Source organism: Hyperoodon ampullatus (genome assembly GCF_949752795.1).
Source record: "Hyperoodon ampullatus genome assembly, chromosome: 1".
Taxonomy (NCBI): domain Eukaryota; kingdom Metazoa; phylum Chordata; class Mammalia; order Artiodactyla; family Ziphiidae; genus Hyperoodon; species Hyperoodon ampullatus.
The window spans coordinates 15,633,542-15,661,034 of NC_136914.1; the positions used below are offsets into that span (position 1 = coordinate 15,633,542).

At 38.3% G+C, this 27,493-nt stretch overlaps 1 protein-coding gene across 5 annotated transcripts in view; it reads left to right on the forward strand.

The window, feature by feature from the left end:
* PPP3CA (protein phosphatase 3 catalytic subunit alpha) overlaps positions 1 to 27,493 on the forward strand; it is a 310,748-nt gene that overhangs the window by 137,070 nt on the left and 146,185 nt on the right. For all 5 annotated transcript variants that reach the window (XM_079712539.1, XM_079712538.1, XM_079712535.1 and 2 more), the window contains exon 2: positions 11,317 to 11,517. In XM_079712539.1, coding sequence (XP_079568665.1) covers positions 11,317 to 11,517 — 201 coding nt within the window. The remainder of the gene's footprint in view (positions 1 to 11,316; positions 11,518 to 27,493) is intronic.

Below are 27,493 nucleotides of genomic sequence, written 5' to 3' on the forward strand. Positions count from 1 at the left end.
GGCACATGTAACTTTAAGAAAAGCATTCACAGTGTTGCCTAAATGATTCACCATCATGCCCAAATGAGTATCTTGAACTTGGGTAGTGAAAAATTTATGGGACTGAAGCTTTTAAGATGTTTTAGGGAACCATAACCCAAAGTCATATATCATGGGAATTATGTTACTCTGTTTGTCATTCTATATGTGCTTAGAATGAGTTAGATAACCTAGTTAGCTATTTTGGACCGCTACATTTTATAATACATTTTTCATTTGTGTCTACAAATAAGATTTGAATTCATTCTGACTGGTAGTGATAGTTTGTCAAACAGATACTAAAAAGAGGGGAAAGAAAGTTCTGAGCTACTTCTGACCCTTAGGAATGCTGAGAAAGTGTTAGTTTATTAAGTCTCAGATATTTCAAGTTTAACAGTTAAAACAAAGTCTTTTTCTTACTGAAGCATACTTCAGTAAATACATATTAATAGCATTCTTATAAACTAGAAAATGTTCTTTTTAAAGGAAATATTTGAATGTCTTTCTGAAGTTCCAGAGAATAGTGCTTTATAAGCTTAAAAGCACCAAAATACTATTGTACTGATATGGTATTGTCTTTATTGTTGTTGGGTTAATTTTACATCACAGATAACAACAAAATTTTATATATGATCCTGTAATCACATGTGGGATTAAAACATTCAGTACTTCAAACTTTTTGTAGTGATTGTTTCCCCTTCCCTTTTCAGTTTTCTCTGCTGCTCACTTTTGACCATGTCTGTATGTTTCATCTTGGGATGAAACATACATCTGACAGACTTGGTCTCTTTCCTGTAATGAGAACTTTAAAGACACATTTACTAAATTCAGTTTTCAGTTTGAGTTATTTTGGCCATTGACTGTTCTTTTTATAATTACATACATACTTTTAGATCTGAACAAAGCCATTTTTTTCTATTCTCTCTTCTTAAACTACAGATCTTCCTCGACTTATGATAGGGTTATTTCCCAATAAACCCATCCTAAGTCAAAAATATCATAAGTTGAAAATTCATTTAGTACATACCTCTAACCTACCAAATATCATAGGCTAGTCTAGCCTACCTTAAACGTGCTCAGAACACTTACATTAGTCAACATTGGGCAAAATCATCCGACACAAAGCCTATTTTTATAATAAAGTGTTGACTATCTCACATGATTTATTGAATACTGCACTGAAAGTGAAAAACAGAGTGATTGTAAGTGTATCATTATTGCTTGGCTAACTGGGAGCTGTGGATCAAAAAGAGTAGTATACTGCAGATCCCTAGCCTTGGGAGAGATCAAAATTCAAAGTTAGAAGTACAGTTTCTACTGAATGCATATCTTTGGTTATCATGGTAAAGTTGAAAAATTGAAAAATTGTAAGTTGAACCATTATAAATTGGGGACCATCTGTATTTCTAGTACCACAGAAACTTTACCCCCTATCTGAGTGAACAAGGAGAAAAAAAAAGTTCATTCATTTTTGCATTCACTCAAAAACGTATTGATTGAATATCAAATGCCAGGGTACTGGACTTGAGCCTTTGGTGGCACTCGATTGTTAATCTTTCTACTTATTATTAGAATTATTCTGATGTTTTTCAAATAGTGGTGATTAATTGACTCATTTAAAGAGTGAAATTTGGTGTTGCCTGTCAATTTGCAATTGACATTATAATCCCAGCAACCTGTTTCCTTAGTTCTTTGAGAATTTTCTTTATGCACAAAATATGCGCTATCTACGAGTGGAAAATCTTTCTTAAGAGTGTTTCTTTATGGAGGAAGGGAATGCAGTTGGTTGCAGCTTTATTATGATATCAGACATTTTCCATTTCATAGGCTGAGAAATGCATATGTGATTTAAAATCAGAATTGACAAGGACATTTTAAGGATAAATGAAACATATGAAAATGAAGTTTGAGAGGGTACATTTGTGGGTGGTATTCACTAAAGCATTCCAGTTTTTAAATAGATGTGTGAAGATTATGATTCGTGGGGTACATATTTGAGGTGCTGAGAATTGGGACCTCCTGTATGCTTCTGCATTATTCACAGGAGTAGGTCATTCTTAGAAATGGGAGACCAGAGAGAGTGGATGAGAGCAGGTCTCTGGTCATCAGGGTGAAGCAACCAGTGTAAGCATTACTAGAACATGGGGAGGCCCAGAGGTCCTGATGCTTCATGATTGAGCCCACGGGGAGTAGGGAGCATGGAGCAAGGGCAGGGGCAGTCAAATGCAAGCCTGGGAATTTAGCTCCTGCCCTTGGCTCTCTGGAGGGTGACTCTGAGGCAGAGTATTTCAATCTTTGCTTCACTGTGGCACACAGATATAAGGCTCTATGCCAAATTCATTATTTTTTTTAAGCAATCACCCTTTATATGCAAAAGTGGTAACATCGGGCTTCCCTGGTGGCGCAGTGGTTGAGAGTCCGCCTGCCGATGCAGGGGACACGGGTTCGTGCCCCGGTCCGGGAAGATCCCACATGCCGCGGAGCGGCTGGGCCTGTGAGCCATGGCCGCTGAGCCTGCGCGTCCGTAGCCTGTGCTCCACAAGGGGAGAGGCCACAACAGTGAGAGGCCCACGTACAGCAAAAAAAAAAAAAAAAAAAAAAAAAAAAAAGTGGTAACATCCTTAAATTGCCTTAGGATTTACATCATTCGATATCATTTGGGTCATAGGTTTGCCATTTCATCAAGATCTTTCAAAGAAGAGAGAGTCTGTTCATTTAAAAAAATTATTCTGACGCCTGTAGGTGTTTCAACCACAGGGGATGGGGACCGAGGGCGGGCACGTGGGCATAAAAAATGTGTGGGCATCTCCAGCTGAATGATGAACTTGAAAGGAAAGAATTGTGTGTGGGCATAGATTGATTTTTTTCATATTAACTTACAAGTTTCGGATTGAAGACTAAGAAGGCACACATTATACTTTGCAGGTTTGCTATTTTAAATACACAGATTTATATTTATTAATGAATTTCTAATCAAATAGTTCAATTCAGGTAAAGTCCTTCCTTATATTTCATGTCTTAGGCCATGGAGTGGAGGATTTCTGAATGATAAAGTGTGTCTCGGGTTAAATAAAGTTTTAGAATCTCTGGATACTCTTCATTCCTAAGGGATGATTATCGTGTTCATAGGGACCTGCTTGCTTGGGAGATAAATTCAACTTGTCTTAAAGTATCTTGTTTGTTGCTTGATTTTTATCTCCTCCTGTGACATATGTCTCCAGAGAAGAAGAAAATGTTCAAGGCAAAAAATAAATAAGTAAAAAGCCCTCTATGTAAATGGATCTGAGTGGAATTTTATGCATTACTATAAATTTACTATTCCAGAGATTACTATAAATACCATTTGCTGAAAATACTGCTGTAATCATTTTATCTAGTTCCAAGATCCAGTATAGCTGGAGTACATACTGCTGTAAATGTTATCTCTGTCTTTATTTAAAACTGAACAAAACAGAACAAAACACACGATAGAGTAGACCCTTATTAAACAACACATCTTCAATTACATATTAAGACATTTAAAAATATATAATTTAATGTACATATCTAAGTTAAAACCTTTAATATTTAATTTAAATTCTTGGTTTAATCTAAACATTCGATATCATGTATCAAAACCAGTAAATGTAATTTTGCTTTTATCTTGTACATGTATAAAATAATTTGTGATTGGCCTGACCCGCATGTTAGTCACAGGACTTGTGCATAGAACTTTTTAATTTTCACTGAAAAATCAGATTTTATTTAAGCCTCACAGTAATTCTGAAATATTTTGAAACTTAAGACTTTTGTTAAATAATCTTTCATGTTGAGTCATTATTACATAATTCATTATGTAAGCCACTTGCAGTTTTTCTGGTAATTAAACGAACTAAGCAAAATATCAGAACTTCAAAGGAGTTTTGTGATAGAACAACCCAAGACTTCATGTGGAGAGAGTTGTGGACTATGTCCTTGAGTCCTTAGCCTCAAGACTGAGGGTAGCGGCCAGAAAATAAGAAAAGCTGTACATGGAAAGGAGGGGGTGGGTAGCTGTACATCAAGAAACATACTTACTTGAAAATTATTTTGAAACACAGACAATAAAAAGAAGCTCTGCTTGTACTGTTAAGGTACTCATTTTCACTAATTAATCATTAATCCTTTGTTGTTGGAACAATATTTATTTTCATTAATTTGTGTCTGATCTTAAAGAATTGCTTTAGCACATTTCAGATTTAGGTTCAAAAATTACTGTGTATAATATATGTTCTGTAAGTCATAGGAAAAAAAATTTCTTATTTTAATAAATGTTTCAAGTACTGTAGTGCTCTTTTATTAACACTTTGGGGATGTTACATAAAATACCACTGTGCTATATTTGCACGTAAACATTCAGGAAAACCAGATGGGGTATTCAGTTTGCTAGTGAAATGATCAGTACACATACTGTGTCTAATAACTGAATACATTTTAAAGCTCAGGATCTGTGTGGTCGTATTCAGAGAGGGTGGGTAAAGAGGTCTCTGCTAAGGATGAATAAAGTCATGACAGCAGTAGGGGGAAAAAAGAAAAAAAACACCAGCAAATTAATGAATTGAAGTTATATTTGTAGACCTACTGTGAAGAATTTTTTTAGCTTAAGTGGGACCGGATGTTTCTGTTTACAAGATTAATGTTTCTGTTTACAAAATTAATATTCAACTGCACTTGAGGTGGGCAAGCATATTTTAATTTGACAGGCATTAATATCTATAATGAAAGCCAGAGGCTTTCAAACAAGCAAGTGATGAGTATCCACAGGAGTAGCATAAGTAGGACTCTAATAAATACCTTTCTACAGTTTTTCTTAGAGGCTAGCTGTGGTTAATTTTTAAGCTATCTTTGCCACACAACATGTTTTGTATATCTTTGCATATAGACATTCTGTGCATGGATAAACATGTATCCCCATACTGATAGAGTTTTTTTTAAACCCAAAAGAATGTAAGTCAAACCTCATTTCTCTATGTTAGAACCCAAAGAAAATTTAGTGAAAAGTCACTAGTATTTCCTTTTATGTACCCCATCACTCTGTTCAGAAGTAGGATCAGATTCCACATATTTTAATTACTGATGATGGAGGTACTTATGTATATTGTAGCTGGAATATTGTACCTTACAATTAGCATATTCTATTTTCATTACTTACCTTCAAGACAGAGCCTCATCTTTCAGAGTCATCTAAAAAAATATATATTTATTATATACTTTAGACAAAAGAAATGGGTGACAGCATCTAAGAGTTTCTAGGAACCCAGGCATAACTTTAAGGTAGATAAAGACACTTTTTTTTCTTACTGCTTATATTGTCTGTCATTTTCTTTAAATTTTGCCCTTAGGTGTTGTGGTTAAACAGTTTCCCACCTATCCCAAGCAAAAACTCATAATTTTACCACATGGTAAGTTCTTCAGAGTCTGGCTCTGCTTGTTTTTGTTTTCTTTCGCTCACTTCTCCCCAGCCCTTGTCACTGCCTAGCATGGAATACAACACATAGTAGGTGCTTAAAGGTGCTTGATGACCGATCAATTGATTGATTGATATGGTTTGATTAGAATAAGTTTGTGACATATACAGATGTCCAGAAGGAAATCGATGGAGTGCCAATCTGTGGAGGCCAGGCCAGAATGTGTTTTGTGTCTGACACGTGGTATCCTTTAGCTATTCTCTTAACATGTGTTGACATAAGTATCTTAGCCCTGTGCAGACAGTAGCCACATGAAATATGGGACAAGTGTTGTTCTTGGACGCATTCTGATTACAGAGAGGGATGAAATAAACGTGTCTGGACTTGCAGAGGCATTGCACCTGCTGTGGATGATTGACATTGTGGAGCATGTTTGGGGGGGAGAATTAAACTGCCTGGTGTTGTGTACGTCTTTACTTGATGATATAGATAGGTCAGTGAATCTCAGTCTGGACTTCACATTAGTATACTCTGGATTTCTTTAAAAAACCTGCCACTGTCCTGGCCCTACCCTAGACAAGTTAAATCAGAATCTCTAGAGGTTGGGCCTGGGCATCATTCATTTTAAAAAGCAATTCCAACGTGCAACCGGTTTTGAAATAGTTTGAGGTTTTGTAGGAACCAAAGCTGAAAGAGAAGAAAGATTAAGGAATATAATTTCCACTCACCCTGTTCTCGTTTACTTGTTGAGCAAGATACATCACGGTTCAATAATAATGTAGTATAAGCCATTTATGCAGTTTTAAATATTCTAGTCATGGAATTAAAAAGAGGAAAGAGGAATAGTTTGAATTAATTTTAATAGTACATTTTATTTAGCCCAATATATCTTATTATTAAAACATGTAATCAATATAAGAATGTTAATGAGACATATACAATCTTTTTTCCCCCTTGTATCAAGTGTTCTAAGTCCAGGGAATCCTGTAGCTTTGCAGCATGGCTTGGTTTGGACTGGCCACTTTCCAAGTGCTCAGCCGCCCTCATGTGTGGCCAGTCAGCCTCATATCGGACAGATCTGGAGGGTAAAGTGCTGGAAGAGAGACCAGAAGACCTGAATGTAGTGTTGGTTTTGTCACCAACTAATCCTGTGACCTTGGACAATTCACTTATCCTCTCTCTTGACTTCAGTTCCTTTTTGTTTACTATGAGGGGGTCAGCAGTCAGTCTAAATTGGGAGTTTTATAATTTTACTCCAAAGAGCCCCAGGATTTCGTGAGCACACCTTAACTGCCGTCATACGGAAGAAGAGAAACAAGCAATCTGCTTTAGGCTCTTCTTTCTTTTGGATATACTTGCATTTCTGGATGTCATTCTGTTTGAGGAAAGAAACAAAAAAATTTTTTTAAACCAAACCAACGTTTGAAAAATCACTCGGTTGAATGTTTTCTTAAGTCTGTGGTTCTCTCTTGTCAGCATTTATTCCAGGAAGAGGTCAGGCAGCAGGTATCCTGCTTTTCCTTCCAGTGAAGGTATCACCATGACAGTTACTCTTGAATATTTCCTATCAAGTAGTAGGAATTCCTTCAATAGTGGCTACAGTGGCTCAGAGTAGAGAAATAGAAAGCTCAGATACCGAGGTCTACCCCAGAGTGATACAGTTCACTTATGGCTACTGAAGCAGCTCGTGGTCGTCTAAAACCGACCTCTAGCCCAAATCTCAGGGGACCCCTGACTCTGAGGTGTGGTCCCCATAGTCAGCCAGAACCCAGAGCTAGGAATACCTTGGCTGCAAGGCTTTTCTGACTTGGAATGTATTTCTCTACTGGTGAATGCCTGATTGACACTAATGTCAATAATTGTTATACAGATGCCAATATTGGATGCCCATGGCTTTGGTTCCTAGACTTTCAACCTTCCTCTCTATCAGATAGATGAACTCTCTGGTAGCATCAACAAATAGAAAAGAAACAATATCATTTCCAACCTGTTCTTTGGAAATCAGTCTTTGCCAGATTTTCACAGTCAATGACATGGGAATACAATCCTAGTCCAGTGTGTTGTTTGCCTTTAAAGACTTCTTTGGTGGTTTGTGGCAGGAGTCAGTCAAGGACTTACATGTCCCAGATTTTAGCTACTTTGCTGTTTTATTTGACAACAATAGCAAAAAAGACACCGAGTGGGAATTGTGAAGTAGAGAAAGCTGAGAAGGTTTCTATCTATTTTTAGGATGCTTCTAAGAAGTCTTCTATAATATCGTCTTCTTTACTTAACAGGCAATTATGAGAAAATTGTTTTAGAAAGAATCAGCCCGAATATCAGCAGTTATTTCAGAATTTTTATTAGCATGCACAAGCTTAATTCTTCCAATCTTGGCCTGCTCATGTATAAATGGAAGCAACTTGTCATACTCAAAGCAAAAGAGGGAAGGGGAAATCCCATTTTGCTATAGCAAATGTAGCCACTTATACAATGAGTTAATGAAAGAAATGTTTTCTAAGCACGTTAGACTCTTTGGTCCAAGTAGTTTTCGCTCAATATTTGGTGCAGGTCTGCATGTAGGACTCTAGGTGAACAGAGAAAGCAAATAAGTGTGACCTTTGTAAGGCTGGTGTTTTCTTTATGAAGCCAAAAAGTGTACAAATACAAATATTAGCCCATGCTTAGTTTTGTCCCAGAAAACTTCTCTCTGACTGACTGCATCTCTGCGTTTGCTCTTTGGCATCATTGCTGCCCATCTTGGTTCCCTGCAGGCCTTGCCATCTGTTTAATTGGTAAAGGGGCCCATCTTATCAGTGACCCTATCATCCACTTGGAAATAGAGCCCTTCGATTGGCCTTTCTCCTCTTTTTTCTTGCTTCGGTTTATTTGGAACCAGCCCCAATATCTCAGTGCCAGGTGGCTTTACCTTAGCCAGTTACCTTAGGATTAGCAATTACTGGAAGGTAAGAGATCTGCAGCAAAGGGTGGGAGCATCTGTTATTGCAGTGATCTTGGCCTTGGAGAGAGTCTAGGACTTGGAGAAAGTCTAATTCATGAAGATAATGCCCTCCCTGGGGTGCTCTCCTTTTGCCCCTCATCTTCTTAAATGCTTCAGCTCTTTCAGGTTTAACCCTTTGATCTATCTGAAGTTTAATAAGGCCAGCTAGGGGCTTCCCTGGTGGTGCAGTGGTTGAGAGTTCGCCTGCCGATGCAGGGGACACGGGTTCGTGCCCCGGTCCGGAAAGATCCCACATGCCGCGGAGCGGCTGGGCCCGTGAGCCATGGCCTCTGAGCCTGTGCATCCGGAGCCTGTGCTTCGCAACGGGAGAGGCCACAACAGTGAGAGGCCCGCGTACCACAAAGAAAAAAAAGGCCAGCTAGTGTGTGTGTGGCAGAGATCCACTGCCTGACAATAAATCAGCCTCCTTCCCTTCTGTGTTCTATGATTCTTGCCTGACAGTTTTGCAGAGTCACTTAAACCTTGACAGTTGTCCTAGTCACACTTTAGGAACTCACTTGAAAAAAAAAAATCAGCTCATGGCCTAACCCCAAGTGTCCTTTTGAAGTTTCCCCCTTTCCACCCCCATCCTGTCTCTGGGGAATTTTGAGGAGTTGCCAGGTAAGATATTTTCTACTTTCAAACCAAACATAAAGACCCAGGTAAAGAAATGTGGCCATGGAAATGTTTCCATGTTTTCTTAACAAGCGTGTATGTTAGTCAGGCAAGAAAAAGGGAGGAGGGCAAAGAAACAGAATGAACAAAATAGAGCCCAAGTGCCAGAAGTCTAATGACTTTGTTGCCTATTTTTTCTCCTCCTTGTTTAATTCTTGAACTTTCTTTTTCTTTCATTTTACACTATGCTTTGGTGTTAATGCATTTTGTCTCTTATTTTACCTCTTGCTTTTGTATTACATATCTATTCTACTATAAGCCACTCCAAATAATTTTTGAAAATAAAAGTGTGGTCTTTATAAGAAATACTGCTCGGGATTCATTAGAATTTCAATTCTAGAAAGTGATTTACTCATCACTTTTTACTTATTAAGCACTGTCTTAAGTACTTTCTGGGAAGTAGTGTGGTGTAGCTATTAACACAAGTATTCCGGCATCAGAGTGCCAGGGTTGATGCTCAGCAGGTCTACATATAAATCACTAGGTGATTATCTTGGGCAAGGTGCTTAATATTTTTGAGTCTCAAGTTTCTCTCCCACAGTAATGTTATAGGGACTAAATAAGTTTATATATAAACATTTGTACTTATGCCTTCCTCACCTTACAGCTTTAAGTTTATATATAAACACTTGTACTTATGCCTTCCTCAGCTTACAGCTTTATTGTGTCTGACTTTATTACCCAAACAATGCCTGGCATAAAATAAACACTCTATTAATGATAGCTACTACTAGTACTATTTACTTTAGTTATTATAACAATCCGCAGATAGATATAATCCCCACTTTCCAGGTGAGGTAACTGAAGCCAAAGATTATTTAGCTTGCCCAAGGCCATATAGCTGGTGAGTGCTCAGAGCTAAGGTTTGCACCCAGGTTCATCTGACCATGAAAGCCTCATGCATGTCCATTGAGTCTGCACTGCCACTTCATTTTGGAGGCATAGTTAAATAGATATGCTTGGATTGTTAGGAAAATCAAGCTTGCATCCATCAGTACATGTTCATTTCCTGACTTTTAAGTAGTTGTCATTTCTCTTGGACAACAAGTCTGTGCTATTAGATTGCACAAAATTTCTTGGCATAGGTCTACCATAAATCTTGCTTCTTTGAGAGACGCTTTCAGGAGGTAAGAGGGCTAGGTTTAATCCGTAACATCAAGTGTTTTACCTAAGAGAAGTGCTTCATATGGAGATGTTCTTATGCATATGACATAATGCACATGGCAGATGAAAGTTACATGAAACAGTGTTTGTGCTTCTTCCAGATATTTCTAATAGATCTGAGTTATCCAGTAAATGAACCCTCATGTAAAATGGAGAAATAATGATTTTCCCTCACTGAAGGGGCTGACTGGCCATTTATCAGAAATTTAACCTTTATAATACTATCTCTGACCGTGGACCTTTGGACGTCCTGGCACATTGTAGGAGTTTAGTGAATATCCTCTAGCTGAATGAGTGAATGAATGTATTTAGAGATGTGAAGAATGGCAGGAGCCACAAGAGACCTTCTCACTGTTAAGAAGGCATGGGGGCACGGGTGGAAGAGAGAATGGTTGGCTCTAAGTCTGAGCAACAAACGGAATTTGTCGTTATATCATACTCTTAAATACCTGTGTCTCCTGATGTCATACTGTCCTCTCACTGTTCAAGAGATTCCCTGATTTTCTGTTCAATATTCAGTGTGTTTTCGCCCTCAGATTCCTGCTTTCTCCTTATTCTGTGAGTCAGTCGGTCAGTTTACTCAGAGATGTAACTCCCATTGAAGGGCAAATCTGGTCTGAAAGGTCTTTTCGCCTTCTAATCCCAGTAGAGGAGCCTGCTTTTTAGTGAAGAAATGTCTTCACCTGAGTCAAAATTAGAAGGATGGATGTATAGGAACTCTTTGCTTTTGCTGGATTGATTATTGCCTAACAGAATCAAATCTCTCTTCTTTTTTGTTATTCACTCAGTCAGGATCTTCTAGATGCATGAGATAGGTACTGGATGAAGAAGAAATGTAAATTTCCTTTCAGCAGTCACATCACATCTAGAATCATAGGAAGAAGGCAGTCTTTAATTCTTGATAGCCCTTGATCATATTTTAATGGGGGGACTTTTTAAATACTCCAGTAGGTGGTTAGTGATAGGGATAAATATTTGGTGGTTATTATCAAATCTTAAATCTTTGGTTGTTGAGTTTTGACTAATGTAACAATTTGACTTCTTTGCTTTCAGCTGTCCCGTTTCCTCCAAGTCACCGGCTTACGGCAAAAGAAGTGTTTGATAACGATGGGAAACCTCGTGTGGATATCTTAAAGGCACATCTCATGAAGGAGGGCAGGCTGGAAGAGAGCGTTGCATTGAGAATAATCACAGAGGGAGCTTCAATTCTTCGACAGGAAAAAAATTTGCTGGATATTGATGCACCAGTCACAGGTAAGTCCTGAGGATGGAGACGGTCCACTTGGACCCACACTTTGTTGTTTTTAACATCACATCAAAAGTCTTAGATACCAGTGAGTCTTCACCTTCTTCATCTTACTCTTTTCCTGCCAAATCTGTACATTAGGAACAAAAGATTTAATACATATGTAACAGTATTTTTATTTTCATGTACTAAATATCTGTGTGATGTGATACCCTAAAAAGTGGTGTGCAGCTTAGAGATGATGAAGATATTCTGAAGTAATACCTTAACTAAGAAGTGATATTTGGTCAGTAGAACACTGTCACGAAGAACACAAGATAGTCATTGGGAAAGATCAGACAAAGCATAGGAAGACTTCCAAAGTAGTTAAGTGGCCAAGTTAATGCAGTGGCTCTCAGAGTGTCATCCCAGACTGGCATCACCATCATCACCACCTGCTGAACTGTACCTTCTCAGCTCCCACCCCAGAACTACTGAATCGGTTCTCTGGGGTGAAGCCCAGGGATCTGTTTTATCAAGTCCTCTAGGTGACCGTGACAAACATTAAAGTTTGAGAACCATTGAACTTCAGGAAGAAGACAAAATTTCTCTCCTTCCTATAGCATTTTATGCCTAGAAAATATGCCTTTACTTTTTGAGAGTTTTTGTTCTGTTACTTCTTAAGGGCAGATATGTATTTTGGGTAAGTGGAACTTCACTTAGACCATAAAAATTAAATCTTGTCAAAAAGTTTTGTGTGGTATAGAGGGTCAAATAGTAGAGGCTCTTCATCTACACTTTGTGAAATTTGCTAAACTTGCAAGTTTGTATTTCTAGAGAATCTAAAAAAAACATGTATTTTCTCCTTCATTATTATCATTCTGGCAAAGGGAAGAAGTTTGACATAGAATATTTCCTTTTCAAAATAAAGAGGACATTTAAGATATTTCATATATACTACTGATGAATGTGTTTGGGGCCAGGCAGCAGGAGATATTGGTTCCAGTGGTAAGTTAGTGTTGGACCAGTGGTGAAAAATCAAGCTACATACCTACCCTGTGTGTATCACTATGAACCCCATTTTCCATGTGTTAAAATGCAGTCATGCATTATTATCTTTGACTTACAGACACTGTGGAAATATAAGAACAAAACAAATGTGAACATGCTTTACACTCTTTGATACTAAAATATGAAAAATTTTTAATATCTAAGTAGTAGCTTGGAATCTACTGGCAAAGAAACTACTTTAAAAAATTGGCTGTAAATTCCACCTATAAATAAATGGTAAAATAGTAGCTTTAAATGATATCTGTATCATCAAGTTTTTTTGATTTTGGTAAGAATGAATGGCTTGATATTTTACTATGATATCATAATATGACATTATGAAATGATAAATATGGTATATTATGATATTTATTATGATATTTTCTCTACTTCACATGATAATGTGTGATTTCCAATGAACAATTCATGTTAAACTCACTAATGAGCCCAGTAGGTATTAATGGAGGTGATAATTATAACAAAAAGGAAACATGTAAAATAGACATTTAAGGGAATGTATTTCCTGGGATACCAGCTCTTCTGTTTGATGAGGCTCTGTCCTGAAAGGACACATAGGGAGGTTTCTGGAAAAGTCAGATTCATGATGTTTTATCCCTGAACCTTTCTGGGGTCCATTGACTAATTGCCCTCATATTCAGCAGAGGTTGCACCTCTTTCTTTCTAGTGAGATTCCAGCTGACAGTTTGGCACATTTCCCAATATAGATATGAAGAGACTTTAGAAATCAGGACTCAATTATGTATAACTTTCCCTGGGGGAGAAAGAAAAAAAACATCCTTCTAGATGGTGACAGAAGTAGCTATGGAGACATCACAGAATATGTAGCACAGAATATGTAGTGTTTATATTTCTTAATGAAGGCAGGATTCTAAGGAACCTCCAGTAGATTCCATTGCAGTGATCTCTTTCTCCCTTTTCTGGGAATATAAAGATATGTAATATAAGTGGCGGGGGGAATTTATTTTAACATTTCCATTAAAAGGGAAAAAAAAACTCTTTTGCATATGATTCACCAGAAAGCTAAATCCATAGCTTCATATTTTAACCCATGAACTTTCCAAGCTGAAGCACGGAGGACTGCAAAATAAAAGCAGGGTACGCTAATCCGAGAAAATGGCTATCTCTTTGTATTTCAAGATACTTCTTATAATTTATTGATAACATTTTATGATATATGATTGTGTTCTGAGATTTGATTTTATTTGGACAGCTGAACCAGCAATGTAATATTTATTTTTAAATGTAGAATATTTGTTATTTGGATAACTGAATCAGTAAAGTGAATCAATGAAGGCAATATTATATTGACACTACGCTATGCAATAAAAGGCATAGTTTACACTTCCAAATCTTAAGGGTAGAGTATTCTTTATGTAGTTCAGAATTCCACACTTAAGAAAAATGGAGAACTTAAACAGTTTAAAAGAGAAAGCAGAAAGGAGGAAGATGTAGAAGAGGAGGGGGAGGAGAAGGAAAACAGTAGAGCTGCAAGTGAGAACCTGTGAAAAAAGAGTGAGGGGAAAGAAGCAAGGACTTGTAATGTAGGGAGAAAAAGCCTGACGCCTGAAACCATATGGTGGTTTTCAAGTGGTATTAGAAATAGTCTGTCACCTACATAGGTCAGATTCCTAAAAATGTAAGGTGAGCCATCAGGGTAGAAACTGACGATTAGCTTCTTGTGGGCAATTCAGCTTTAAGTATAGCCTGATATGTAAACTCACAAAATGAAACAAATGGCAACTATTTTATAATCATGCACAAAAGCCACTCCCCAGCTTTTCCTCTTCTTTTCTTCCCTCCTACTTTTTATTAATAAAAGTGTTTCACACTCAGATGTTTAGAGAGGAGTTGTGCTAACCTCTTGTGTCGTGGTTTGCTCCTATTTAAAGAAAAATCTAGGAATTAGTGTCCTGGTTATTGGAAATCTGGGCATTATTGCATTCCTTTAGCATTTCTTTAATGCTTAAATTTACAAAGCTGCTCAATTTCCTTCCTCCCTCCCCTTCAAGTGTTTTTTTTGTTTTTTTTTTTTTTTTGCGGTACGCGGGCCTCTCACTGTTGTGGCTTCTCCCGTTGCGGAGCACAGGCTCCAGATGCACAGGCTCAGCGGCCATGGCTCATGGGCCCAGCCGCTCCGCGGCATGTGGGATCCTCCCGGACCGGGGCACGAACCCGTGTCCCCTGCATCGGCAGGCGGACTCTCAACCACCGCGCCACCAGGGAAGCCCTCAAGTGTTTTTAAAGTAGTAAAAAAAAAAAGGTTTATGTTCAGTTAGGATTTTTTTTCCCTTAAAATTCTGTACTTTTGATTTTGGAGAAGAAGGACCAGGAAACTGCCTGGTCCCAGTGCTCCCTCCATGTATCCCTCTGGGGAAGGTGATAAAGCACTATGTGCCTTACCCTCCTGGAGCATGGATTTAGATAAGCCAGTAACCATCTCTGTGGGAGTAGAGGTGAGGATTAGTTATGGGTCCCTAATCAAAACAAGGGAGGTATGAGTCACATTCTGCTCTTTTCTCTCAGCAAACTTGCCTGATTAGAATGATGGCTGTTTTAGACATTTAACTCGAAGAATGTGTTTCTATATTGGAGGCATTTTGTGAAGGAAAGTATTTTCCCTCTTTTTGACTCTTTTTTGAAAATTGAGTTAAATTTATCGTTGTTTCCTTGCAGACATACAAATGGAACATTAAAAAATGTGGCCAAATATCTGTGTAGCAGCTTGCTATGGACTGCATGTTTGTGTCTCCCCAGTAATCATATGTTGAAGCCCAAACCCCCAATGTGATGTTATTTAGAGGTGGGGTCTTTGGGAAATAATTAGATTTAGATGAGTCCTGAGGGTGGACCCCTTATGATGGGATTAGTGCCCTGATGAGAAGAAGATGAGATGAGAGCCCTCTCTCTTTACTCTGTGTGGGGATACAGCAGGACGATGGCCACCTGCAAACCAGGAACAGAACCCTAACCAAACACTGAATATGCCAGCACCTTGATCTTGGACTTCCCATCCTCCAGAACTGTGAGAAATAAGTGTTTGTTGTTTAGGCTACCCAGTCTAAGGTATTTTGTGAACTAAGCTGAACTAAGGTACAAGTCATTTGGGAATTCAGTTTACCAAACATTTGCCTGGTACAGGTGGTGTGTGTTACACACAGATGAATAAGACCTGGTCTCTGCTCTCCCAGGGGTCAGCATATAACAAGAAAACTGAAACAGATACTTGCTGAAAGATATGTGCATCAAACTATTGATTAAATGAAAGGATATGACCTAGATTTATTCAAGCAAATTTAGAAATATCCAACTGGATAGAGCTAACTTAAAACCAAAACATTTTCCTCTTTTCTAAATGGCTAAGGTTTCCCTGACAGTGTCCATTGATTATTATATTACATCTTTGAGCTAAAAAAAAAACCTGTTAAATAGCTCAGATCCTATCTGTCCTGGATGTGGATTGAGAACTCTCAGAAGGCTAGGAACTGTGGATGGTTGAAACAGATGAGGCATAGTCCTTGAGTAGAATACCCAAGGTCTATTTGGGGAGTCAGATACAGAAATAGATAATTACTGTAAAATTTGTTAAGAACCGTAATGAAGGTGCCTATAAACTAGTGTGGGAACTCAGAACAAGGAATGCAGGAAAGCCAAGAAAGTCTTGACAGATTACATGGTACTTGAACTGGAGCATGTGTGATAGGTGAAATTTTACTATGTGAAAAAGCTAGCAAAGGTTATTCTGGGCAGAGACAACAGCATATGAAAGGCACTGATATTTTTTGTAAAGTGGGAAGGCATGATCTTGGAGATTTGCTGTGGGAAGACAAGGTATCGGAAGGGTGTGAGGGGTAGGGGTGGGGGGTGAGACTGAGGTTGGACGGTCAGGGTCAGATATTAGTCTCTTGTAAGCAGCACTTAAACATTTGGTTACTGTTCTGTAGGCACTGGGAGTAGAGAGGGTCTTGGAGTGGGGGAGTTACACAGTCAAGTTTTTGGCTAGAATAGCATCCTGGATGAGATGAGTAGAGTGAGCAGGGAGGAGCTCTCGTGAGAGGGGCTGATCAGGAACCTTTCATACTCGTTCAGTATGCCCCGAGTATGCCTTGTGCCCTGGCAATGATTTTGGCAGGCTAGGAGAATTGGATCCGATTTTGATTACAGCGCCCTTCAAGAATGATGATTGACATTGATCTTAAAATGTCTGATTCGTTTGTGCATAATCAATATCCATTAAAGACTTCTTGAATATGGTAGGATGATTTATGCAGGGATCCAATTTATTACATTTCTCTTTCAGGTTCTCATAGTTTCCTGTTTTCCCTTTGACTTAGCAGAGAACATTTCCCTCATTTATAAAGCAGATGCCGACCAGGAGCTTGGGTCTTTGAAGAGAATGATTTAGAACTCATTTTCTGCTCCCTGGACCGAGGGGATAGGCCAGTATCAGCTGGGCAAACTGCTAATCTCTTCAGTTCGTCTGTTTCCTACAGGGGGGGATTTGTCCCTAGGGCAGCAAAGGATTCCCTCAGTGGCTGTGCCTGCCATTTAGCATGTCAGGCAGTTGCCAGGAGAACCCTTTGGCTTTGTTCCTGGATGTGAGAGTGAACTAGTGGCCAAGTTTAAGGTCATGGCATTCCTTCCCTTACAGCAGCTGACGTCAATTAGGAGAATTCCCCAGGCCTTTACTCTGGGGAGAGTTAAGTGGGGTAAGAATCCAGTGTCTTTTGAGAACTGAAAGATCAGTGTTTATTCTCTTCATACTATCATTTATCACAATCAGAGCAATGTAGCCTTAGTTTATATGAGGATAAAATATTACTTCTGGGGCATTTTGCCCACTTCAAAGATTTCAGTGGCCAAATCTTTAGGGCCTGCCCTGCAGCCAGAGGCCTATTTTGGTACCTAGCCCACCGCTGGCAAGTCAGCACATTTCAGGCCCAGCCTGTGGCAGCAGCCACAGTTTGATGTTCTTATTCCCCTTAATTTGGGCCCTTGATTTAAAAAAAAAAAGATGATGATAAAAGGATAAAAGATCACTGCATGAGAGCCAGCGTCCTTTTCCCTGATTTGTTTTCCTCCCTTGTTTTGCAAGGTTGGTCTTAGGAAACCCATCTTACAAATGAGAGAAGGGAGTCTCAGAGAGTTTAAGTCAGTGTTTCTGGAACTTGAGCATGGATCAGAATTGCCTGGAGGGCTTCATAGAACACAGATTGCTGAGTTCCACCTCCAGAGTTTCTGATTTAGTAGGTCTGGAGTAGGGCCTGAGAATCTGAATATCTAACAGGTTCCCAGATGATGATGAGCCCCTTGATCTGGGACCCCTCTACAGGAACCACTGGTTTAAGTAACTGACCTCATAGCTAATCAGCTGAAGACCTTGCTATGAACAGGATCCGTCAACATAACTCATGCTGAGCTATTACATGGTACATGGTCTTACATGCACTATTCTACCTCTGTATTAGGCTGAGAAAAATCAAGCATTTCAGTTCATTTGACTAGAATTTGTTCTTGCTCATTACTGAAGAAAACGTACTAAGCCTGCTGTTCAAGTTTCTCAAGAAATACAAGGAATAAATTATTTTGACTCGATTTATAATTTATTATATTTTAAATTAAAATGTATTGCTATAACAGAAGGGGACAAGACCAAACAATAGTGCTTAGTATAGTTGGGGCATAGAGTTTATATAGTTTTTCCCAGTGAAAAACCTTTGTAGTGCTTTCCTTTACAAGCTCTTCGAGAGTTGACTATAGAAAGCTACTGCGGAGAATAAAGGAAGACAGGGATCAAAAGCATCTTTAAGTGAATTGTGGTAATGAATACAGTATTATATTAAGAATAGCTGAGCCTTAGGAATTCAGCATTTGTGTGTAACATACAAGTCAGTAATAATCTATTAATGTCAATAAACATATAACCCCACCCAGAAGAAGCATTTGACAGTTATTACATCATAATTACATGAAGAGATATTTTGCTTTAAGACACAGTGTGCCCTATCCTTTTCAATATGCCATGAGTCAGTTTTCACAAATAGTAAAGTGTGTAAGCACCGTTCATAAGGCAACACCTATAGTTGTTTCCATAGGAAGATAAAAATCCCCAAACTATTATTTTTAAAATCTGAAAGTGATCACTTGCAATAATAATACTTTGATGGTTTTAGAGAAGGTTGAAATATATTATTATCAATACTACTGTGCCTTTAAGAGAAGTAGTGTTTCAAATAACACTGAAAGGCTTCCAGGTAAGGAAGGTGCATTCTTCTTTGATACCTTAAAGGAAAAATGTAGTTACATTTCCCTTTGTCTACAGGAAATTCAGATTATATTTATGTTTCCAACTCATGTCATGTTCCATTTTCCCATTGAAGTGTCCCTAATAATTTTAGATTCCACTGATTTTATTCTCTTGTGATCCAGTTCTTAATGGACGTTCCCACATACTGGCCACAGACTGGTACTGGGCTATGACAAAGTTTTCACTGGTCCAGACTGAAATTGCCTTTTTCATTTTAGTGAGAATGCTTTCTTTATGTACATGAAACTATGGTGACAGTAGATAGTAATTGCTTTTTATACTTTTGGGGGGACAAATTAATGAGTTATTTTTGTTGTAAGGCTAACACTTGTTAGGTTCTTGTTTTTTGCCAGTTTGTACGGTGTTATAAACACTGTACGTTTTAACTCTGAGTTTTCACACAACCCTGTGAAGGAAGTACTGTGATCAGTTCAATTTTACAAATGAGGAAACTGAAGCTCCGTGAAATTGAGTATTATATCTAAGGTTACTGAACCAGAAGGTGCCAGAACTGGTATTAAAATGCAGGCAGTTCAACAGTGTCTATTCCTATTTTATTTGGGGTTAGAAGTTAATTTTACAGGTCCATGAAATTATTAAATCTGGGAGTAACTATATAGCATGGGATTTAACTACAGTTTATCCTTGTACAACCAGGGGCTTATGGGTGCTGATCCTTCACGTAGTGGAAAATGTGCATATAACTTATAGTTGGCCCTCCATATACATGCAGTTTTGCACCTGCAGATTCAAGCAACCTCTGATCCTGTAGTATTTGCTGTCGAAAAACAATCCATGTGGTTCAAACCCGTGTTGTTTAAGGGTCAACTGTATATTGTACTGAATTTATTTTATTGTTTCATGCTATCATCCTATTAAATGTTAACAGCTGAAGACATGGATTTTATGTTACGGTTTTGTGAATGTTCCTCCGTTTCAAAATAATTTTAATGTAAATGTAGTGCTGATTTGCACATAGTAGATTATGGTAAGGATATAATGGTAATATATAAGAACCTCTTAAACAGAGTATGTATATATTTATGCATGTGTGTGGATGTGTGTGTTACTGTATTTTGTTAGTATCGTCATTTAAATAACAGTTATCTTTTTTGCTCTGTTCTTTTCTCCTGAATAGCTATTTGTTGATATCTGTCTAAAGTGGAGGATTTTGGACAAATGAGATACTGGATAAATATATGAACTGGTCAGAAGTAGTTTCTTTTAGAAGACTCTGTGATTTAATTAGTGGATTAGTAAGAGAATAATATTCAGTTTTGAGGCAGCTGCTTTACCACTATTTAAATGACTATCTTCATATATAAAATGTATTTTTAAAATATGAATTAAATACTTTTATGTACACATCTTGCTAATGTTAAAATATATTCCGTGAGAGAAGGCCTTTAGGTAGTTCAGTCTTGGCTTTGCTTTTGTCTTGGAGGTTACATAGCTTTTCCTTCTATTTTGCCGGGCTCTCCACCAGCATCATGGAGTAAGCACTGCCTTGTGAAGTAATGTGAAATCCACAGATGGGTTTGAGACCTAAGTCAGTGTGTTGAGGAAGGGGAAAAAGGAAAACTCTCAAAAAAGTCTAGTGTTCTTTCCTTATATTAAGCCCTCAAATGTGTATGTAGAATACTGTCTATATACATAAATCCAATCCAAGAATAAATTACAGACTGGTAACAAGTATCCTCTAAGTTGCTTTTATCATATGAAAATAACATTTCTAGTTAACTGTATGTTGTAAAAATAGGATTTTACTGATTATATGATGGTAGAAAAAAAACAACCAACACACCCCACATCCAGAGGATAGTCAGGTCTGTTTCAGAGGTTTTTATGAAACAATATTGTATTTTAATATTCTGAACAAGATTTCAGTTCCTGCTATCATATGGTTACTTTTTGACTCCAGTTTGGTGTATGATATGCTTCTCTGTATTAATTTCTGTTCATATTTGACATTGTGGTCCAGGTACCAGGCAGTTTTAGACATAGCAGCATTGTTTCATTCTGTTCCTGAAGATATTTAAGGTTTGGACATCAAGGCTTTTGAACTTTTAAGTTCATAAGAGTCATATATGTAGGTGAAAGGAAACTTGACCTGTTTTACTTTTTTTATAAGCTTTTTTTCTTACTATTTTTCTTCTTAATGCTCTCTGCTCTGAACTGTTTTTCTTCATGTTTACAATAAACAAAGCCCTCTGATAGAGTAAAATTAGGATTTGTGGAAAGAAGAATTGTAGGTAATAATGAAGGAAACATGAAATTACTAACCGGACTTTCCTTTTTTCTTATGACTCCATTTGTTATGTCTTTTTTAAAATAAAAATTATATCAAGATCACCATTTTATTTACAGTGCCTTTCTTTTTAGATTCATTGGTTATATTCAAGACTACATTGTTGGGTTCTTTGGATTTTATGATTAGTGTCAGACATTTTAATATTAAAAAATCTGTTTGGAATTCATGAATTGGATTCCATTTCAGAAACGTAGTTAACTCACCATCTCTGAATGTGCTATCTGATTTAAGATGCCATCTGGTGGTATGCCTTTGATACATCTAGTGCTACTTTTAACTACCATCAATCTTATATCCTTTATTGCTTACAAGGGAGAATATTTTTGAAATGACTTGCAAAGACACTTGTTTCCATTTCAAACAAAGGATGCTTTGTACCTTCCTTTCTGTTTTCTCAAAGTAATATGCGTGTTTGCTTTGGTCTTTATTAACATAATTTGATTCTTTCTTAAGGCAACATTGACCTTGAAAATCAAGCTCCCATTTTAGGAATTCAATTTAGGTCAGAGAAATTTGTAGATATTTAGCATCCCCTTTAAACTCCTAATTACATATGTTTTTCATTTAGTTTTTTAATGGTAAAATTTGATTGGCTCTTTGGATACCATGTGATGAATAGGAGATTGTCAGATAATCCTAAACATGAAACAGAAATTATTCATTTGAAATTCTCTTCCTCGTATTTTAAACATTAAAGCCCAGCTCCTTCAAAGGTGGACCTTAGCTTAACCTTAACTACCACTTGTTTTTTTTTTTGCCTTCTTCAAGAGATAAGCTGGTAATTCTTATTAAATATATATCAAAGCTAGGTGGAAATTAGAAAGTAAATTGTCTGCATTACTGATATAAAATATCCATTCCACTTAAGAATCTGGATTAAGGAAGTGTTAAAAGTACATGAGTTTTTTTTTTTAGGCCCTTTCAAAATTATTTGTGGCTGGTTAGCTTAGTTTATTAAGGGTATAGTGGCCGTGGGCCAATTTATAGATTCTTTTCCCACTGTGGTCTGTGTTCTCTGATTATACTCAAACTTCTGGGCCAGCCATTTTATCTGAAGGAAAAAAAAAAATGAATGGTGTGGAAGGAGGTGAGAAAAGGAGGGGCGATTTCATCTGTGCTGTCCAGTTCACCTGCTGAGGTACATCTCCCAGTGACTGTGCAACAATAACTTTATTTTCATCCTGTGTAGTGTGGTATCAGGGTTACAAATCATGGACCTCTAGAGAAGCATTCAGGATCTGCAAATTCTTAGCTATTTACCCCTGGGCAAATTATTTCACCTCTGTAAACCTCAGCTTTCTCATCTTTGAAGAGATGAGGTGTGAGTTTCATGCCTGTCACTCAGATAAAGTGAAGTGTTGCAAACACAGCTCTCAGAGTAAGTGCCCGGCAAATAGTAGCTGCTTTATTATCATTGCTGTAACCACTTTTGTCGTAGCTATTATTGTTGTTAATGCAGCTAATATTGCAACTATCAGTTCTGTTCCATTGTTCAGTGATTAGAAGCATAGAGGACTGTTAACTATATTAACATTTGGATATTATAGCAGACTTTGCATTTCCCCTTTTATGGATGTAAGTAAATACTGAGAGGGCTGTGGAATGAAAGAGGGAGCAGAGAGGCCCTTATACCTACAGCTCTCTATTACTCATCCTTTCTAAATTGCAAATGAGTTTCAATTTTAATTAAAGAAAAATAAATTTTGTTTTCATGGTCATGCCGTCAGTATATCAATTAGAAATAAGAAAATGAAAAAAATAATTTAAAACCTGTATAATATGGGCTAAGATGTCTTTTAAAATTAGAAGTAATTAACCAAATATGGGAGGGTGGGCCTTGCTCAAGCATCCCACGTCAAAGTAATAATACTCCATATTTGACGGCTGAGAATCATTCTGACGCAAATACATTTTCACTTCAAATTTGGGTGATTGACCTTCTTTAAAGATAGGTCCCTGTGCTATACAATAATCTTGTTGTTTATCTATTTTATATATAGTGGTGTGTATCTGTTAATCCCATTCTCCTAATTTATCCCTCCCTCCACTCTTTTCCCCTTTGGTAACCATAAGTTTGTTTTGTATGTCTGTGAGTCTGTTTCTGTTTTGTAAATATGTTCATTGGATTACTTTTTAGATTCCACATATAAGTAATATCGTATAATATTTGTCTTTCTCTGTCTGACTTACTTCACTCAGTGTGATGATTTCTATGGACATTTAGGTTGCTTCCATGTCTTGGCCATTGTTAATAGGGCTGCTATGTACGCTGGGGTGTATGTATCTTGTCAAATTAAAGTTTTCTTCTTTTCCAGATATATGCCCAGGGGTGAGATTGCTGGATCATATGGTAGCTCTATTTTTAGTTTTTTAAGGAACATCCATACTGTTTTCCACAGTGGCTGCACCAATTTACATTACTACCAACAGTGTGGGATGGTTCCCTTTTCTCCACACCCTTTCCAGCATTTATTATTTGTAGACTTTTTGATGATGGCCATGGGTGATCGACTTTTTAAATCAGGGGTCCCCAACCCCTGGGCCATGGACCAGTACTGGTCTGTGGCCTGTTAGGAACCGGGCGGCGGCACAGCAGGCGGTGAGTGGTGGGCGAGCAAGGGAAGCTTCTGTATTTACAGCCACTCCCCATCGCTCGCATTGCCGCCTGAGCTCCGCCTCCTGTCAGATCAGTGGCGGCATTAGATTCTCATAGGAGCGCGAACCCTACTGTGAACTGCGGATGAGAGGGATGTAGGTTGCATCCTCCTTATGAGAATCTAATGCCTGATGATCTGAGGTGGAGCTGAGGGGTTGACGCTAGCGCTGGGGAGTGGCTGCAAATACAGATTATCATTAGCAGAGAGGTTTGACTGCACAGAGACCATAATAAATCAACTGCTTGCAGACTCATATCAAAACCCTATCAGTGAGTGGCAAGTGACAATTAAGGAGTAGTCTGGACATAAGCAACACACTTTGGGTATCATTCTCTCCCATCACCCCCAGATGGGACCATCTAGTTGCAGGAAAACAAGCTCGGGGTTCCCACTGAGTCTGCATTATGGGGAGTTGTATAATTATTTCATTATATATTACAATGTAATAATAATAGAAATAAAATGCACAATAAATGGAATGCGCTTGAATCATCCCGAAACCATACCCCCCAACCCGGTCTGTGGAAAAATGGTCTTCCACCACACCGGTCCCTGGTGCCAAAAAGGTTGGGGACTGCTGTTTTAAATAACAGTTCATGGAACTACCAACAAAGTGTACATCATCTGTATTTTACATTCCCAAACATCCTGCCACTGGCCACTCTAGGGCCAAGAATCATGATGTATGAAATTTGTCCTATATGTAAGACAAATATCATACCTCACACATTAAGATGATTCAAGTATTTTAAAATTTTCATTGATTGGGCATGTACCCTGATACAGGCAGGGTGCTAAATAAGTGCATGTATACAGTGGTGTCCAATTGCCCTTAGCATCAAGTTGCAAATCCTAAGATGGATTAGAAAGTCTTGCATGTTCCATTCCCCATATATGTCTCCAGTCTCATCCACTGCCTACTTCTTATTATTTTCTGTGACCTGTCTACACTGGCATTCTTTCATTCCATTTCTGTCAATAAGAGACTTGGCACATGCTGTTCCTTCTTTCTAGAATGCCCTATCCCTACCCCCACCCCCCGCCCCCATACACACACCCAATAATCTTGAATAGTTAGATTTCAGCTGCAAAGTCACTTCATTTGTTCTTTAGGGAAGCCTTCCCTGACTTACCCCAGTATAGTACCGTGTACCTTTTCTTCAAACTACTTATCATAGTAATACTATTATGTTACTTGTGTGATTTTTGTTTGTGTGATCTCTGGTCCTCACTAGATGGTCAATTTCAAGAGGGTAGACCCTTTGTCTGCCTTTGGCTACTGTTTATTCTTAGCATCCAGCATAGTGACTGCCTCTTGGCAGATATCCATTAATATTTGTCAAGTGAAGTGATGCGTGCAATATCTTAGTTTGTAGAGTTTATTAACATTTCTTATGACCATATATACCATGTGTCAAAGAGAACCAAAGCCAGGTACCAGTTAAAGTGGTAAAAACATATTTTATCCCAAAACTATTGCAACAGGGGAAAAGAAACTTCAGTAGAAAACTGAGCTCAATTCAGAATGTAATAAGGACAAGTGGGAATTCATAGCCAAAGAGCAGGACAAGGGGGTCAGTGGATGGAGAATTGCTAAGAGAAGATGTCAAGGATAGGGAATCCTTGCTCCTGGCAGGCCAAAGTGATCAGATATTAAAGATGGGAGGATTCTTCCTAGAACTGAACTAGGCAGGCTGAAGACAGGGCCCCAAGGATGAGGCCTAGATGAAAAGATGACTCAGAGAAGCCTTTCTAAAGTTTGGTCAAGGAGAGAGTTTTTGTCAGTCCCTCCTCTTATTCAAGGAAAGAAGAAACAGTCTGTTTCTTTGAACAATATAAGGCCATTTTTCGTTCAGTCACCTTTTGTTCATCAAGGACCAGCTGAGCCATCTGTTGAGACTTGGCGAAGGTTGCCAATTGCTGAACTGTGTCACCCAGAGACATTTAGTGAGAGGGACACTGCTAGGAGGATAAGCAGAAAGACAGAGATTATAGACTGAATTAGTCTATATGCCAACTTCTATAGGCCTTCAGGGATCTGCCAGAAGAAGTCCCAGAACCTGTCATCTTTCCTGCAAGGAATTTCTTCCTTTGCCTCTTGAACTTTCCTGGTTATTGCAAAGATATCAGTGAGATTACAGAGATGTAGCAGTCACTTCCCTCTATATCCAGGGTGATGCAGTTCTAGAGGACAGTGTACTGGCTTCTTGTAATTGCAAGTCACAGATTCAAGGCCAGTGGTACTATTGCCCACAGACGATGTGATTTGCCTCAGCAATGAATAGATGACTCTCTAGCTGAGTCAAACTTCTGCAGCCAGGCAATAGATTCTTTAAGGTAGTATCCAAAAGGTGGCAAACCTTTCCTAAAATGTAATGAGGTCTTGTATAGAACTTAGGCCCAATTCTGTAGCTGTTTTTTTTTTTTCCTAAATCGCCTCCCAGGAACTGAGATCACCTACAAGAGGATCTGTGATGTCTCTGACACCTCTTTGGTTTCTGCAGTGAGAGGACGGGAGTTGGGGGGGTGATTGTTCTGGAGATAGTTTAAGAAAGGAAGAAAACTGTGGAGGATTGAGTGTGATGAAGGGATTGGTAAGATTGGCAAATTAGCAAGATTCAGTCCAGTTGGCTGGTAACAGCCAAATAGGCTTGGGTTCCACAGACAAAGTAAGAATTACCAGGAGCTAGCAGGGGTCAGGGAAATAATCGTCCGATGACTGAGGCTGACAAAAGGTGTGGTCCATGTGTGGTTGGGTTGAGTCTGAGGAATTAGTCCGGGGGGACTAATGGGGACGTTTCCATTCATTTGAAGGATGTCTAGAGGACCCATAGTAGCTACTGAGTTTTATGTTGAAATTAGTGATGGCTAGGTAAATGTAATGACAAATGCTCATTTCAAGAAACAGGCTGGGGGTAAAATTATGATGGAAACAGGCATGACGCTTTCAAGGACAGACTGGAATTGGTTTGGGGGTTGACTTACGGTGGGTTGTCCAGTTTAGAATGGTGGAGGAAAAGAGACGAAGGAATATAGCAAAAGAAGTATTATGATTGATCAAAGGAATCTGGGAACTGTCAGACGTACCCTCGGGAAAGGGAGCACAGTACCAACAATCTGTGTGGTAGGGGCCGAACTGAGACGGTGTGACTGTATTTGTCAGACAGAGTACATTATTTAAGGATCAGTGATGATCATGATTTTAAATAAAATTTTTTATATGTAAAGACAAGGTTTCTTTTGGAGCAGATTTTGATTTTCTGTTTAAGTAAAGCTTACTGCTAAAGCCATTAAGTATTCACTGTGCTACTGGTAAATACTAAAATTTTAACATTTCTGTAGAAGGTAAAAGTGAAATGGAACATGGATATGTTCAATCATGTGTTTTGAATTTTTTCAAGTAGCATCTGCATTCTGTGTGTCATAGGAATTTTGTCAGGGTAAGGCGCTGTCACCTGGTGAAAAGAACACTGGCTCTAGAATCAAACAGACGTTAAGTTTTAATCCTGCTGCTGACAAGTTACCTCACGCATCCCTCTCCATTTACTCATCTGTAGAGAGGATTGAAATAATTTCTATCTTACAATGCTGTGGGACAGGAGGCAGTGTTCAAAAAGATGCTCACGCAGTTCCTGAGACCTTGTAGGAACTCTGTGAACAAA